At 32.9% G+C, this 13,730-nt stretch overlaps 1 protein-coding gene across 2 annotated transcripts in view; it reads right to left on the minus strand.

Annotated features, from left to right (window-relative positions):
- LOC131059689 (probable LRR receptor-like serine/threonine-protein kinase At1g56140) overlaps positions 1 to 13,730 on the minus strand; it is a 109,995-nt gene that overhangs the window by 46,351 nt on the left and 49,914 nt on the right. For both annotated transcript variants that reach the window (XM_057992716.2, XM_057992713.2), the window contains 2 exons: positions 5,326 to 5,397; positions 5,131 to 5,196 (listed from right to left, as the gene is read on the minus strand). In XM_057992716.2, coding sequence (XP_057848699.2) covers positions 5,131 to 5,196; positions 5,326 to 5,397 — 138 coding nt within the window. The remainder of the gene's footprint in view (positions 1 to 5,130; positions 5,197 to 5,325; positions 5,398 to 13,730) is intronic.

A 13,730-nucleotide genomic window follows, 5' to 3' on the forward strand; every position in this document is an offset into this window, starting at 1 on the left:
TAGAAGAAGAACTAGAAGTATCCTCCTCAAAATGACCGCTCCTCTCAATGAAAAGCTCATGTGTGGTAGGATGGAGAAGTTTTTAGCCTTTAACACCATCTAGATACCCAACAAATATGCAAGGCTTGCTCTGCGGATCCATAGCCTTGTGTTTCTTTGCTAGAATGTGGGCCAATGCAGAAGACCCAAACACTCAGAAGTATTTGACTGTGGGTTTCCGACTAGTCCAAGCTTGAAAAGGAGTTACCCCCTTCACAACTTGATGAGGAACTCAATTTTGGATATAACATGCACAGTTGATGGCCTCCGCCCAATACTGAGGTGCCAATGATCTGGACTGGATCATACAATTAGTCATTTCCTTCAAGGACCGATTCTTACGTTCTGCAACTCCATTTTGTTGTGGAGTGTAGGGAACTGTGTATTGAAGATCAATGCCTTATGAGATACAAAACTGCTCAAACCTCTAGTTGACATATTCCCCCCTATTGTCAGTGCGCAGAACCTTGATGGTTTTCCTTGATTGCTTCTCTGCAAAGGCTTTGAATTCCTGAAAAGACTCAAAGACCTCAGACTTTTGTTTGAGAAAATATACAAAGGTGTACCGAGAAAGATCATCAATGAATGTCAAGACATATTTGGCCTTGTTGAAAGAAGGATTTGGAAATGGTCATGCTAAATCACTGTGAACTAGCTCCAAAAGTTGTGTGGCTCTCCATGCTTTGCCTTTATCAATTTTTTCTTCAGGGTTCTTGCCAAGAATGCATCCTTGACAAACTCCATCAATAAATTGAATAGAAGGCAATGCTATAGCCATGTCATGCTGACTGAGCTACTGCAAGTAGCAGTAGTTCAAGTGGACAAACCATTGATGCCACAGATGACTCACCTCATCTGAGTGAGTAAGAAATGCAAGTGAAGAAGAATCAAGAACAAAGTGAGAAAAGTGATATAGTCTAGATTGATTATCTCCCTTTCCCACTGCAATTGTAGGCTCATTATGCATCTCACTAATTACCACTGTGCCTCGAGTGAACTCAACCTGCTTGCCAGAGCTAGTGTGAGTGATCTGATAGATAGATAGGAGATTAGTTGATAAAGATGGAACACAAAGGACATCCTGAAATGTTCCTTCACCCATGTCAACAAACCCTCTCCCATGCACTTCAGAAGGAGTGTCATCACCCAATAGAATAGATGGCATAGAACATGACTCCAATGAGGAAAAACTATCCTTTGATGAAGCCATGTGGTGCAAAGCACCCAAGTCAATAATCCGAAAATTAGGATGTGAAGCAACAGCAACAAGGGCCTTGCCCTTTCCTTTCCCCTTACTTGTGTCCTTTGAATATTCCTGGGATGAACTTGGTTTGACAGAATCAGGCACTTTGATGTTGCTCTTTTCTAGAAGATGAGTCAAATGATCAATTTGCTTCTTTAGACATTTATGTTCATCATGACCAAGTTTCTTACAATAGGAACACTTAGTTTTCTCCTTCTTGGGCTTGTCACCCTTAGAAGAAGATGCATCATTAGTTGCTTTTGAAGTAATTGGCTTTTGTTCTTACTTCTTTTCTCCTTTGTTCTTTTGTTTCTTTTCTTGCTTAGAAAGCCCATTTTGATATTTTGTACCTTGGTTGGCAACCAAGGCTTGAGATTTAGAGGGCTTAATTGTGCCCATTTGAATCAGCTTATCATGTTCTTGTGTGAGTTCTTTTGCAAAATCATCAAGAGAAGTCATTTTAAAGTTGGTTCCTAAGGCACTTTTTGTAGCAAAAAAAGTAGACACAAAAACTGAATAGTTTGGAACAAGTTTGGAAAGAATGCTTAGAATCAATTGTGAATATTTCTTATCTATCCCACATGCCTTCAATTGCAATCTTACAGCCTTTAGTTTTGTGAAGAAGTCCTGAATTGTATCAAAATTACATGGATTTATCCCTATTAGCTCATTCTCCAATTGGTGTCCCCTTAACTCATCTTGTTTACCAAACAACCCTTCTAATGTTGTCCATACATCATTTGGAGTTGTAGCATATTCAACATGAAAAAGAAGATCAAAAGATACAGACATACATAGAGTACCATAAGCTTCATCACATTTGTTAAACCATTTTGGCTTTTCTTCAATTAGTGTTGGTTCAGTTTCAAGTCCCATAGTTACTCTAAACAACTCCAACTTCTTAAGATGGATTGTCATTTTTTATTTCCACTCATAGTAGTTGTGAGGTGTGAGTATTGGTACTGTATTTTGATCCATTTTACTGCAGAAAGTAAGATTGTTTGTGCAGGAAAGAGAGACGAAAAACTTAGAGAGAACACACTGGACCACCCCCTCTTTGTACTAGATTGGAAATAACCCCCCCCAAATATTATAAGGTGGCACTTTATAATTTAGTGCATTTACAATGCTGGATTTATTTTCTAGAGTTTTACACAGTCCAAAAAATAGACACAAATACTGAAGGCAAAAATAATATCTCAGAATATGAGCATCAAAACAACACCAATGTATTCTAATTGAAAAAATATCCACTTTCAAAAAAAGAATGACCTAAATCCGAGATCATATGTGAAAGTTATAGTGGTTTGAAGTTCATAAAACGAGGACTACCCTTCAGATCTGCTAATAAAACTTAATTTCTGGAAAATTGGTAACTTCTAAAAAAACATTGATTGCACCACTGCAAAGAGCACGAAAAAATACTCCATTTCAATAAACAATGCACTGAAAAATACCTTCGTATGACTGAGAAAACCTCATTTGAAGATCAGATGCAAAAATGAAAACTGCAATGGTGAGGGGTCTGGCTGAAGCTTTCCAACGTGATTTTCAAAAGATTTGTTGAGTGAATAAAAAATCTGGCAACAACCCAGATGGTTTTTCCCAGAGGCAAAACAAACCCAAAAAGCGTTTTTATTTATCACTTTCAGAAGATGGGGCCACAATGTTAATAAAAATGCCTTCAACAAGGAAAAAATGACATGCAAAGTTTCTAGTGTCCAATCTGCAAACACTTTATATGAAAATGGAGGTTTTTGGGCCTTCCAAACACAAAGGAAAGGTTTGTTAGGCCTAAAAACACACTATTTGAAAGTTCCTTCACAAATCTAAGTTTCAAAAACCTTATTTTACAAAAAAAACATAAATGTAAAACAATATTACCAGATCTTCATAAACATTTGCTTGTTTTTTCAGATCATGCAAAATGAAAAAGAAAACATAGAAAAATTTTACAAGATCTCTACAATAATCTAATATTTCAAAATAGGCTCTAATACCAAATTAAAATCTGAGAAACAGATTACAACCCATAATTGAATTGAAAGAGATAGATCAAATAAATTGTAAATACAACTGAAATAAACAATATAATAGTGATACCAAGAGAAAATTGATGTGAAGTGCTCCAAGGCAAAATAACATCAGATTACTATCTCCAACTATGTGAAAATACAAGCAAGGTAGCATGTTTATATAGACTCAAGAGAGGGGTGGAGGTGGCAATACTAGCCAATGAGGAGAGACCACCATGATGGTCTAAACATAGTAAATGCACCTCCTCATATCATGTTGACACCCTAATACCCACTTGTCTTAAGTAAACATGCTTTATTAATCTAAGCAAGCTTAATTAAAGTATAGGAAAAACCTAGGAAAAGGGAAAATAATAAACCCAACTAGGAAAAAAAAAACCTACACTAATAGATAGTAATCCCAAGTCAAGTTTCAATTGTTTAATATATTTAACAATATCTTTTAATAAAATTAAATTTCAAGATTATATTTTCCTACATACATCTCCCTAGTTGAAATAATATGAATACACAAATATAACTTAATGTTTATGTGTGTGTTTTTTTCCCCTAGTATAATGTGGACTTCGATTCTCCAAAGGTTTAGCATTATGTGAAACTTCATAGGATGGTCCCTCAATTCAAATAGGGAGTGTCTTCATTTTAATCCTAAGTTATGTAAAATTATAAAATTGATCATCATGCAATAGCATCCAGGGTGTAGGGAAATCTTCCATCCCCAACAAAATTTTACTTTCCTTTTTTTTGTTTCTTTTGTTGTGCTAGAGCCCATGATGACACGTCAGAGGTGTAGTACAATTAGAAGTCTAAAAAGATAGAAAATCAGAACCTACTATTTTTAGTAAGTTAGCTTATTTAGCTAAACCTAGCCAATGGATTGAAAATGAAAAATAAAGAAAATGGTGAAACAATTGTCTCAATATCATGTACCATTTGAGAGATATTAAAGTTTTCATCCAAAGAAATTTATCTTATAAAGTTTCAAACTCAAATTTGAAGCCCTTAGAAGCCTCATAAAGCTCAAAATCTTGATGAAGATGATGTAAATATCTTCATGAGCTTTACAATGATAAATCATAATAGTAAATACATCGCCCAAGTCAAAATTTATGGCCCCAAAAAGTTGTGCTACCAAAATTTAAATTTCAAATGAAATATCTTTCTTGGCAGAAAAATGAATGGTTGGACCTTTAGGCACCCAAAAAGGGAAGTTACACTTTCCAAAACATTCTAAGGTGGTTATTGGTGCAAATAAAGAGGTGAACAAGGCTATGAAAAAAACAAGCCCATTAGTACAAATTGTGCTTTGATTTGTAATGTTTTCTTACAGAGTTTAAATTTTCCTCGTACCAAGTTAAGCTCATGTGGCTATAACATTGTGATTTATAAATTTGTGATTCCATTCATTTAAGAAATTGAAAGTTATTTGTTTTCCTTCCTGCATTTTATATGTTAATATCTATTTTTATGCTATGTGTGCATGTTGAGTGGAGTAACCCATCTTCAACTATATAAATTTTCCCTTGTATCCAAATACAAGTTGGTCCTAAATTTCTCACTCATGGTAGAAAAAGTTTTTATAAGTAGTTTTAGTTTTGGATACATGCATCTATATGAATAATGAAACCATTTATATAATCTAGTAACATTACAATGAATCAAATAACTAATGAGATTATCCAGGGAAGAAAGTGATACCTAATTCATTCAGTTATAGCTCCATTTCACTATGACATCATTTTTATGAGATTTTGGTTTGTTACTATATTACATAGGATATTTTATTAAAAACATATGAAATATATTACTCACACTTTGCCACCAAATTCATTTAGCCATGAAGGGAGTGAACCTGATAAATAATTACTACCAAGAAACCTGAAATGTAAACACATTGTTCATAAGAAAATCATTATAATGCTCTTGAATAACTAAGGAAATTGAATAAATGGTACATACTTTACAAAGAACTTATATTGAAATAATTGTAATTTACGCATTACTTACAAGTACTTCAAAGAGCTCAAATTTCTTAATGAATTTGGTATTTGTCCTCTCAAAGTATTAAAGCTCAAATCCCTGTCATATATTTGACAATGAAAAGAATGTCAATTTCTAGACAATTTAAAGACATGAAATTCTTCAAGTGTTTTCGTAAAAGATATCTTAAATATCTCAAGAAATCAATTGCATACATTTTAGAGTAAGTGTATACATGGGAATTTTCATTTTACTCTTCATATTTGTTAAATTTATTGGTTTCATTTCAAACCCATTTTAATTAAAAAAAATTGAAATATTATAGACTAATAGATGACCAACTACAACCAATGTACCAATAATCTTTGAAAATTTATGAATCATTAAGTTCATATAATTTACATTGGTGATACAAATTATTGTCTTGCTAGTACAAATCCAATGCATACGACTTGTACTAATTCCTTTAATTCCATAAAACACACTTCTCTTTGCAAAATATAAATCCAAAGAAACGTTATGGCCACTAAAGTCACGTTTCATTAAAAAAAGGGTTTTAACTATAGTCCTCTCTTTTTACACACCACCTTATTGAAAATCCATAAGACCTTAGTAGGATCGAATTTTGTCAAATTGACTATTTTTCAAATTAATATCATTATCCTTAGGAGGGGAGCCCATGTTGTGAAATTGCTACTTTTTAAATAATCATCATTATCCTTTTGGGTCTAGGAGAGTAAGAAGGGGAATGGAGGTAGTGTGTAATGGATTATTACAAAATTTCTTCATATTTGCAATCTTTTCAATGTATCCAACAAGGTGATCCATACTATTATACCATATAGTACAATATTCACAAAAATAATATGGCCTTTGTTACCCTACCAAACATATAATTGATCCATAAATGAGACTATGAAGCTTGTCCTTTCTCTTGAAAAATAAAACATTTTCAAAGGATCTTACTAGCATATAATTTATTCTATAAATTTAACAAAATGAAACAACAAATTAAGTCTCTCATTTTTATCTTAAATAAAAAATCTTTTCTTGCAAAGTTTCAAGAATAAAAGCCAATGCATAGAGTTTAAGTGTTGGTAATACACAACCAAAGAGGTATTTGACAACTCCTAAATATGTAGTTGAAATTGGTGACATGGAATATCACTTTTTCATTTATATGTAATTATATCATTCATACAAGGTTAAAAGAAAGGCTATACTTAGGAAGTTTTTATATATGCAAAACTTCCATTATATTTTGAATTGGTGATAACTCCCTAACTAGTTGATCAATAAAACTTCTAATCGCACATGTACCACTACCAATTATTAACCCTTATGATACTCTAACTCAAATGTGCATTCTACATTGGAGACTATACATGATAAACCAATAATAACAACACCCTCCCTAAAACCCAACTTTTGGATTTTATAAAACATAAAGAAATTCTCAATATTTCAAACACTTCTTTTGAAAATGCCTTTTGAAAACATTTTGACAATGCCTTGTGAAATTATTTGTGAATTGTTCCTTTAATTTTTAAAACTTAATATTGACTTTCCTATTTCTCTTTGTTGGAGCATTATTTATTTTTTCATTTATTATATTACTATATTTCTTTATATGAACCTAATTAGGATAAGCTCACATAATTACTTGTGTCAATTAATTATTTGCCCTGTCTTGTGCACTTCATTCCACTAATCTAGTTAGTGATTCAATTAATTAAGTCCATGTTTTGTGCACCTTATTGCCTCTGATCTAGTCTTAGTTGATTTACACTCCTATCACTAGTAAGCTTCACCTATTAGGAATTACTAATTACAATTAGCTCCATCTATCATAGTAGTTTTGATCTTTAGTCAACTATTACCACCTTTTAATATAAAATTGATTGCCTTGCTCTATATAAGCATAATCCAACCATGTGTTTTGGTACTTCCTTTATTTCCTTGGTTAGAGTATAGTTTATTCTATCATATTCACTTTTTTTGTGATTGTGATTTCTTTTAGAATTATTATTTGTGCTAATATTCTTTTACTTACAAAATGAGATCAATGTTTTTTCTTTTACCATAAAAAAACATCATGTTTAAATAATGCAATGGTTAAATTATTTTTAAAAATGTCTTTGTAATTTCATATTGCTCCCAATTTTATTCAAATAAAGATTCTCCTTAAATATCTTTCTAATTTCATATTGCTCCCAATTTAATTCAAATATCTAAATTTAGGAAAATAGGTTCAATTGATCTCAAAGCACCAATATTTTAGCAAAAAATTATAATAGTAGACCATGCACAATGAGCAAGAAAAATAAAAGAAATTTTTTTTTAAAAAAATCTTGATTTTCAATGAGTAAATGATCAACTTGTGTAATGATAGAGTCAAATCCAAGTGAAGCCCTAATAGTAGGATAAATTCTAACTCTTAGATGAGTTTAATACACTTGTATTTATCTTGTACAAATTAAACACTCAAATTTGCATCTTTTCTAGCAACACACCTCTACTCAATAATACAAGACTAGTTTAAGAGCTCTACTTGCTAACCCTTTTTTTTTTCCTTGGCATAATATTGCACAAACACAATTTAATAGTTTCACAACATTTATTGAATGCAAACTAAGATAGATCAACATAGATAATGGAAAGAGTGAGCTCAAATATTCCTTCACTCCCCTAAAGCTCTCAAATAATAAAGGAGATATAATATATTAAACGAAAATAGACAATATCTTATATTGATTTTTTGATAAACATTTACATTGTCATTAAAAATATTAAATGGATTACAAAATCTCAGTTAGATTTATATGAATAAAATTTACAATAAAATTCTAAGCTCAACTTAGATGAGGTTTTTCCCCAAATGCAAAAAAACTCTAACCTTTACAAATAATAAAGGAGATATATAATATATTAAACGAAAATAGACAATATCTTATATTGATTTTTTGATAAACATTTACATTGTCATTAAAAATATTAAATGGATTACAAAATCTCAGTTAGATTTATATGAATAAAATTTACAATAAAATTCTAAGCTCAACTTAGATGAGGTTTTTCCCCAAATGCAAAAAAACTCTAACCTTTACAATGAAATAGAAAATTCCCTTGCATCAATTTGGAACTAGAGTACCAAAAATATGGTCAAATGAGTGTACACAAAGAAACCACATTGTTGTCATCCAAAAACGCATCCTTAAACCTTGAGAACACCACCTCAAGGTCAAAGAACACACCAAAATCCAATCTCAAATATATTTGATTATGTGAGATTATGCTTGATGCAACCAAGATCAAAGAGACCAGTAGATAGCACAATAAAAAGAGAGACAAAATATTTTAGGAGATTAAATTGTATTATGATCAAGATGCAAAAGAGATCAACTGGATCATCAAGAATTGTTCCATACAATGTATGATGGCTAGCTTATAAAGGCAAGGCCATATGGATATGTGAGCACACAATCATGACATGTGGCTCAATGAGAAACAAGGGTAGGTAAGGGTAGATAGGACAAATAATAAAATATTCCACATAAGGTGGATCACCCACCGAAGGTGGAATGTAACAACAAGATAAGACCACAAAAGGTGGAATTTCTCCTACATACATCATCCCTATGTGCACACTTCCCAAAGTGTCTCATAACCAAACTACTATGAGATGCATTATCCTATGTCAACTTAAGTAAATTGTAATTATATCCAACATGAATTTATCAATAGATTAATTTACCCACTAACAAGTATCTAAATCCATGTGCAAAAAGCTACAAAAAAAACTATGAGATGTGCTACAAGAATATCCCAAAAGATGATAGAAATTAATCCCTACAAGAAATAATCACTTGCATTAACTATAGCATGTTCATGATATCATCCACCATCTATTTGACACCCTTTAAAACATAAAAAATAGGTTTTGGGTGTTTTCTAGAAGGTGTAGGGCCAAATTGGGCCATAAATGAAATCCTAATCACTTATAGCATCTTGTTGATGAAAATGGCTCCAATTGTGTGCAAAAACTATGCTGTAAGATTTCAGTACCTTTAATAGAATGTTAGGTCTTTTTTTGGTGATTCATAAAGAAATAAATGATAAATGGGTAGGAGTATCAAAATTTAGTGTCTAGATGGGACTCATGCAAAAAACATATGGTTGGAAAGTCAAATTTTGAACATGACCAAAAAATCATTCTAAAATGGGATGTGGGAAGATAAGTCCAAAGGGAGAACCTTGACATGGAGAAAATTTTTGGGTTGTTGAGATTAGGATATCATGATGACCTTATGATTGGTATTAGGATAAGAACATTGTAAACGTTCCACTCTGAAAGGATTGCACAAAGGATCAATGGAGTCAAGGGCTTTTAGGGTTGATGAAAATGAGTATTGAGTTAAGAGTTAGCTAAAAGTCCAAATTTAAAAGCCAAGGAAAATAATTGTGTAGAGTTTGGGGAAGTATGGGATAGGGTATTGGGAGATGGATGGTCTAAAAATATTAGTTGAGAAGACTTAGAAACTTTTGGTGTACGAAAAGTGAGCTTAGCATGACATAATGATGGCATGAGAAAGTATGACTCTATAGGGAACTCTACAAATGAATGATGTCAACATCATTCAAATATGATGTCATGATGACATTAACAAGTATGGATCGAATCATAAATATAAATTGGAAGGGTGATATCACCATGATTTTAGCATGATGTCACATCAAGGAATTAGAGTTGAGAGGCTAGGAAGAAAAATTGGTATTCAAGGACAAGAAATTTTAAAAGGCCATTGAAAAACAAAGAAGACAAATTTAAGGAAAAAAAAAGGGATTAGGAGTTTGATCTGCAATAGAATTTGTATTAGTTGATGACCAAGTCTAATATCCAACCAATATAGTAGTTTTCCAAGGAGAGTCTCATAATTTCATACTTGGGATGGATAAAAAGACATATTCGACAATTCAAGAGGCTAAAAAACTATTTTCACTTTGTTCCCCCTTCATTTATCAACAACTTTATAACCAATTTGAGAAATCTTAATGAGTTTATAGAGTTTATAATGCTAAGATATATCTTGGGTGGTTTTAGTTTTAGTTTTCTTGAATTTAGTCAAATACCCATTAGAAAAATCATTAAAAATGACTAAGTTTCTGGGCATTTTATTTCTTGGTTTCATTAGACTTTGGGCTTCAACAAGAACTTAGAACCAAGTTCCTAGTTCTAGGTTCCTTCCTGCTCCTCTTTCCCCATTTTCTTCTTTGGTTCCATCGGGACTTTGGGCCTTGACAAGAACTTGCAACCAAGTTCCTAGTTCCAAGTTCCTCCCCACTCTCTTCTCCCCTCTCCCAACTTTCTCCCTAGTTCCATTTAGACTTCCCTAATGGGAACTTGAAAAAAAGTTCATGGTTTCAAGTTCCTTTTTCCTCATTGTCTCTCATCACCAATTGGATTTTATTTCCGTCAACAAAAGAAAGCATTATTAATGCTGCAATGATTCCTACAAATACCATACCTTGATTCATAGAGTTCTAGAAAGGATTTTAAATGTATTTTTTATAGATTAAGAAAGGGCAAAATAGAACCCATGCTTCATTTATTGATTGAAAACCTTTTTTTGTCAGAGGATCATTCTTGATCACATTTTTTTAGTAGATTCTATGGGGATTTCTACACTTTTTACATAGATTAGTCAATCTTGAGGCATGACTATGGTGTCAAGAAAACTTTCTCATTCCTATAGATCAAATTTTTGTGGGCATATGTTTAAATCTCATTGGTAGGGTCATGGCTAGGGTTTTTTTCCCAGTCACATGCCTTATCTCTCCTACAACCTTCTCATGAATAAAGGCATGTTTATGCTCAATTTAAGGGTTCTTCCCCTCATTCTCTATAGAGACGTGATTTTTGCAACTTTTCTATTGTAATAGGCTTCAAGACTTTGATTTAATGAAAAATTGTCATTCTTCACCTCATGTACTTTGTATAATATCGATTAACTCAATGTTTGAGTATTACTTATAATTTCCCAAGTCTATATGCTATGATAATTTGTCTTGCAAGATCTAACTGGGGATTTCTTCCTTCCCTCTTAGTCCCTTGTCAAATTTTAACTTGCATGTATATATTTAGGAATTGGTTTAACATAAAAATGTATGAGCCTTTTAGGCATTTTCATGGCTTCTCTATGTTGTAGTAGGCAAGGAAGAAACATATTTTGATATTAGTGCATCACCACCCCTTTAATTTTATATATCCTCTCTCCCTTTTCATTTGCAAGCTAATAGAATAAAACTAGCTTAGGGTTGTTCAATGTCGAGTTGGATGAAAACTTGTGCATCTAGATTAGAAAGTAATTCAACCTTCTCTAGAGGTTTGATCGCAACAACAAGGGTCCCACACCTAAGATCAATCCCATATTTTCCTATAATTTTTGACAATAATCTCATCAAGGGTGCCATTCCAGGTGACAATAGTTTTCAGCATGCCTATTGTGACCAATATGTTTAAATATACATCATCTTATTGATAAATCAATGCCACTCTCAACATATTCAACCATGAAGAGAAATTCAACAATGTATTTGGTGACTTTTAAATCAACTCGGTAGTCCTATTTTACAACTAGAACTACAAATTCATGCCTAGAATACAAACAAGACCGTATTCTAAAGGTAACTTATAATTCACTAAATTATCATTTTCTAATTTTAAAGAAGAAATAGACATTATTTAATATCAATAAGAGGAATGAGAGGTTTTTTTATACCATCTCCTAGGGCTCATTCCACACCTCCATTTCGTAGACTATTACAACCTAGGACTCTTGCCATTCAAATAAATAAAACATTGTTCACATGGTTGTTCATAGGAATTAGGTGTTTGTCACAGTCAATGGTGGTAGTTCGCTTGTGTTGGCTCAGAGAGATGATACCAATAGCTACCTTAAAAAGTGACCTTGTTTCCCTGGTGAAACAACCACTACTTGAATGTAATGTTGCAAATGTGAAGTTGATGGTGTGTCAATATGATTGTCATTGATATCAACATACGATTCTTTGTTTTTGTGATTGTTTTATGCTCCGCATTTCTAATATGTTGCAGTTGTAGTCATGAAGCTTTGATATGTTGTTGGATGTTGCCTTGGGATGTCAATAGTATGATTTGGTGCTCTGAAAGTTGTTCTCTGAAAGTATACTCAGTGATGATTCTATTTGACAGTGTTTGCAATGCTCTACATTTCTGATTTTTATGATGATATCTTGATCTTATGCAATTCATGTATTTATCTTTTCTATTATGATTCAGGACGTGATGATATGCTCCAGAGTCGTGTTTGCGGATATGTTCACTCCGAGTTCGGTTGACCTTGAATGTTGTGTTTTTTTTTTGGTGATTGTGGTGTATGGATAACGTGTTGTTTTTGGTCAATGTAGTGCATTGTGGTGTGCTCCACTTCTCATTCCTTTCCACCATGAGAATGTTTAGTGTAGACCTATTTCAAATTGGGTTCAAAAAATTCTTTGGCCGACTTGGGAGAATTTTATTTCAAAGATGAGTATACATACAAAATTATTGTAATGAAGAAACATATAGGAGAAGAAAGTAGATGGAGAAAGAAGATCCATCTCTTGTTGGTGCAAATTTGTGCAAGGTTGTGTGATTGTCGTTGAGCAGTGTGGTAGTGTGATGATCTGTTGTTTGGTACTAGAGGCAGTGAGCCAAAGGTTTCTTCTAGAATTGTAGCTTAGTGGTAATTGTTCTTTAGTGGTGGATTACTTTTCTTTCTTTCTTCTTCTTATAGTCAGAGAGCCCTTTTCTAGTAGTTTTAGTCGGGCAATGAGCCCACCTACAACAAGCAACCCTTTGTAAAAATCACCTTAACCGGTGTCACCCTAACAAGTGTTTTATAATTGAGAAGTATAATTCTTCGTGGTTTTTCCCTTCTTGGGTTTTCCACGTTCAATCTAGTGTTTCATGTGTGTGTGATAACTCAATGATGAACAAATAGTACCAAACCGGTACTAAGAGGGGCAGGGTGCAAATCAGTACAGACAAAAACACAACCTTAAACCGGTTTGTCAACAGACACTGTGCATTGATAGACAAACAGTAACACCAGTCCTTAAACAGAGTTCAACCGGCAAAACCCAGAATAACTGAGACAAGCATAGACCGGTTGACACTTATCTTCTCATATAATCTAAAACTTCATTTCCATTTCACCCTAATGCATAACATGTAATCTTTCATCAAATTTGTACATATTACTGCTAGATCAACATGAATCACTGCTTAATAGAAGACAGTCATAGCATCACATGAAGAAGACATCACACTTGACACACATATTTTTCATGTGGAAACCCAACTGGGAAAAACCACGGTGGGCATGAATACCCACAAGCTTGTTTTTGAACTC

The sequence above is a fragment of the Cryptomeria japonica genome, chromosome 9, assembly GCF_030272615.1.
Source record: "Cryptomeria japonica chromosome 9, Sugi_1.0, whole genome shotgun sequence".
In the NCBI taxonomy this organism is placed as follows: Eukaryota; Viridiplantae; Streptophyta; class Pinopsida; order Cupressales; family Cupressaceae; genus Cryptomeria; species Cryptomeria japonica.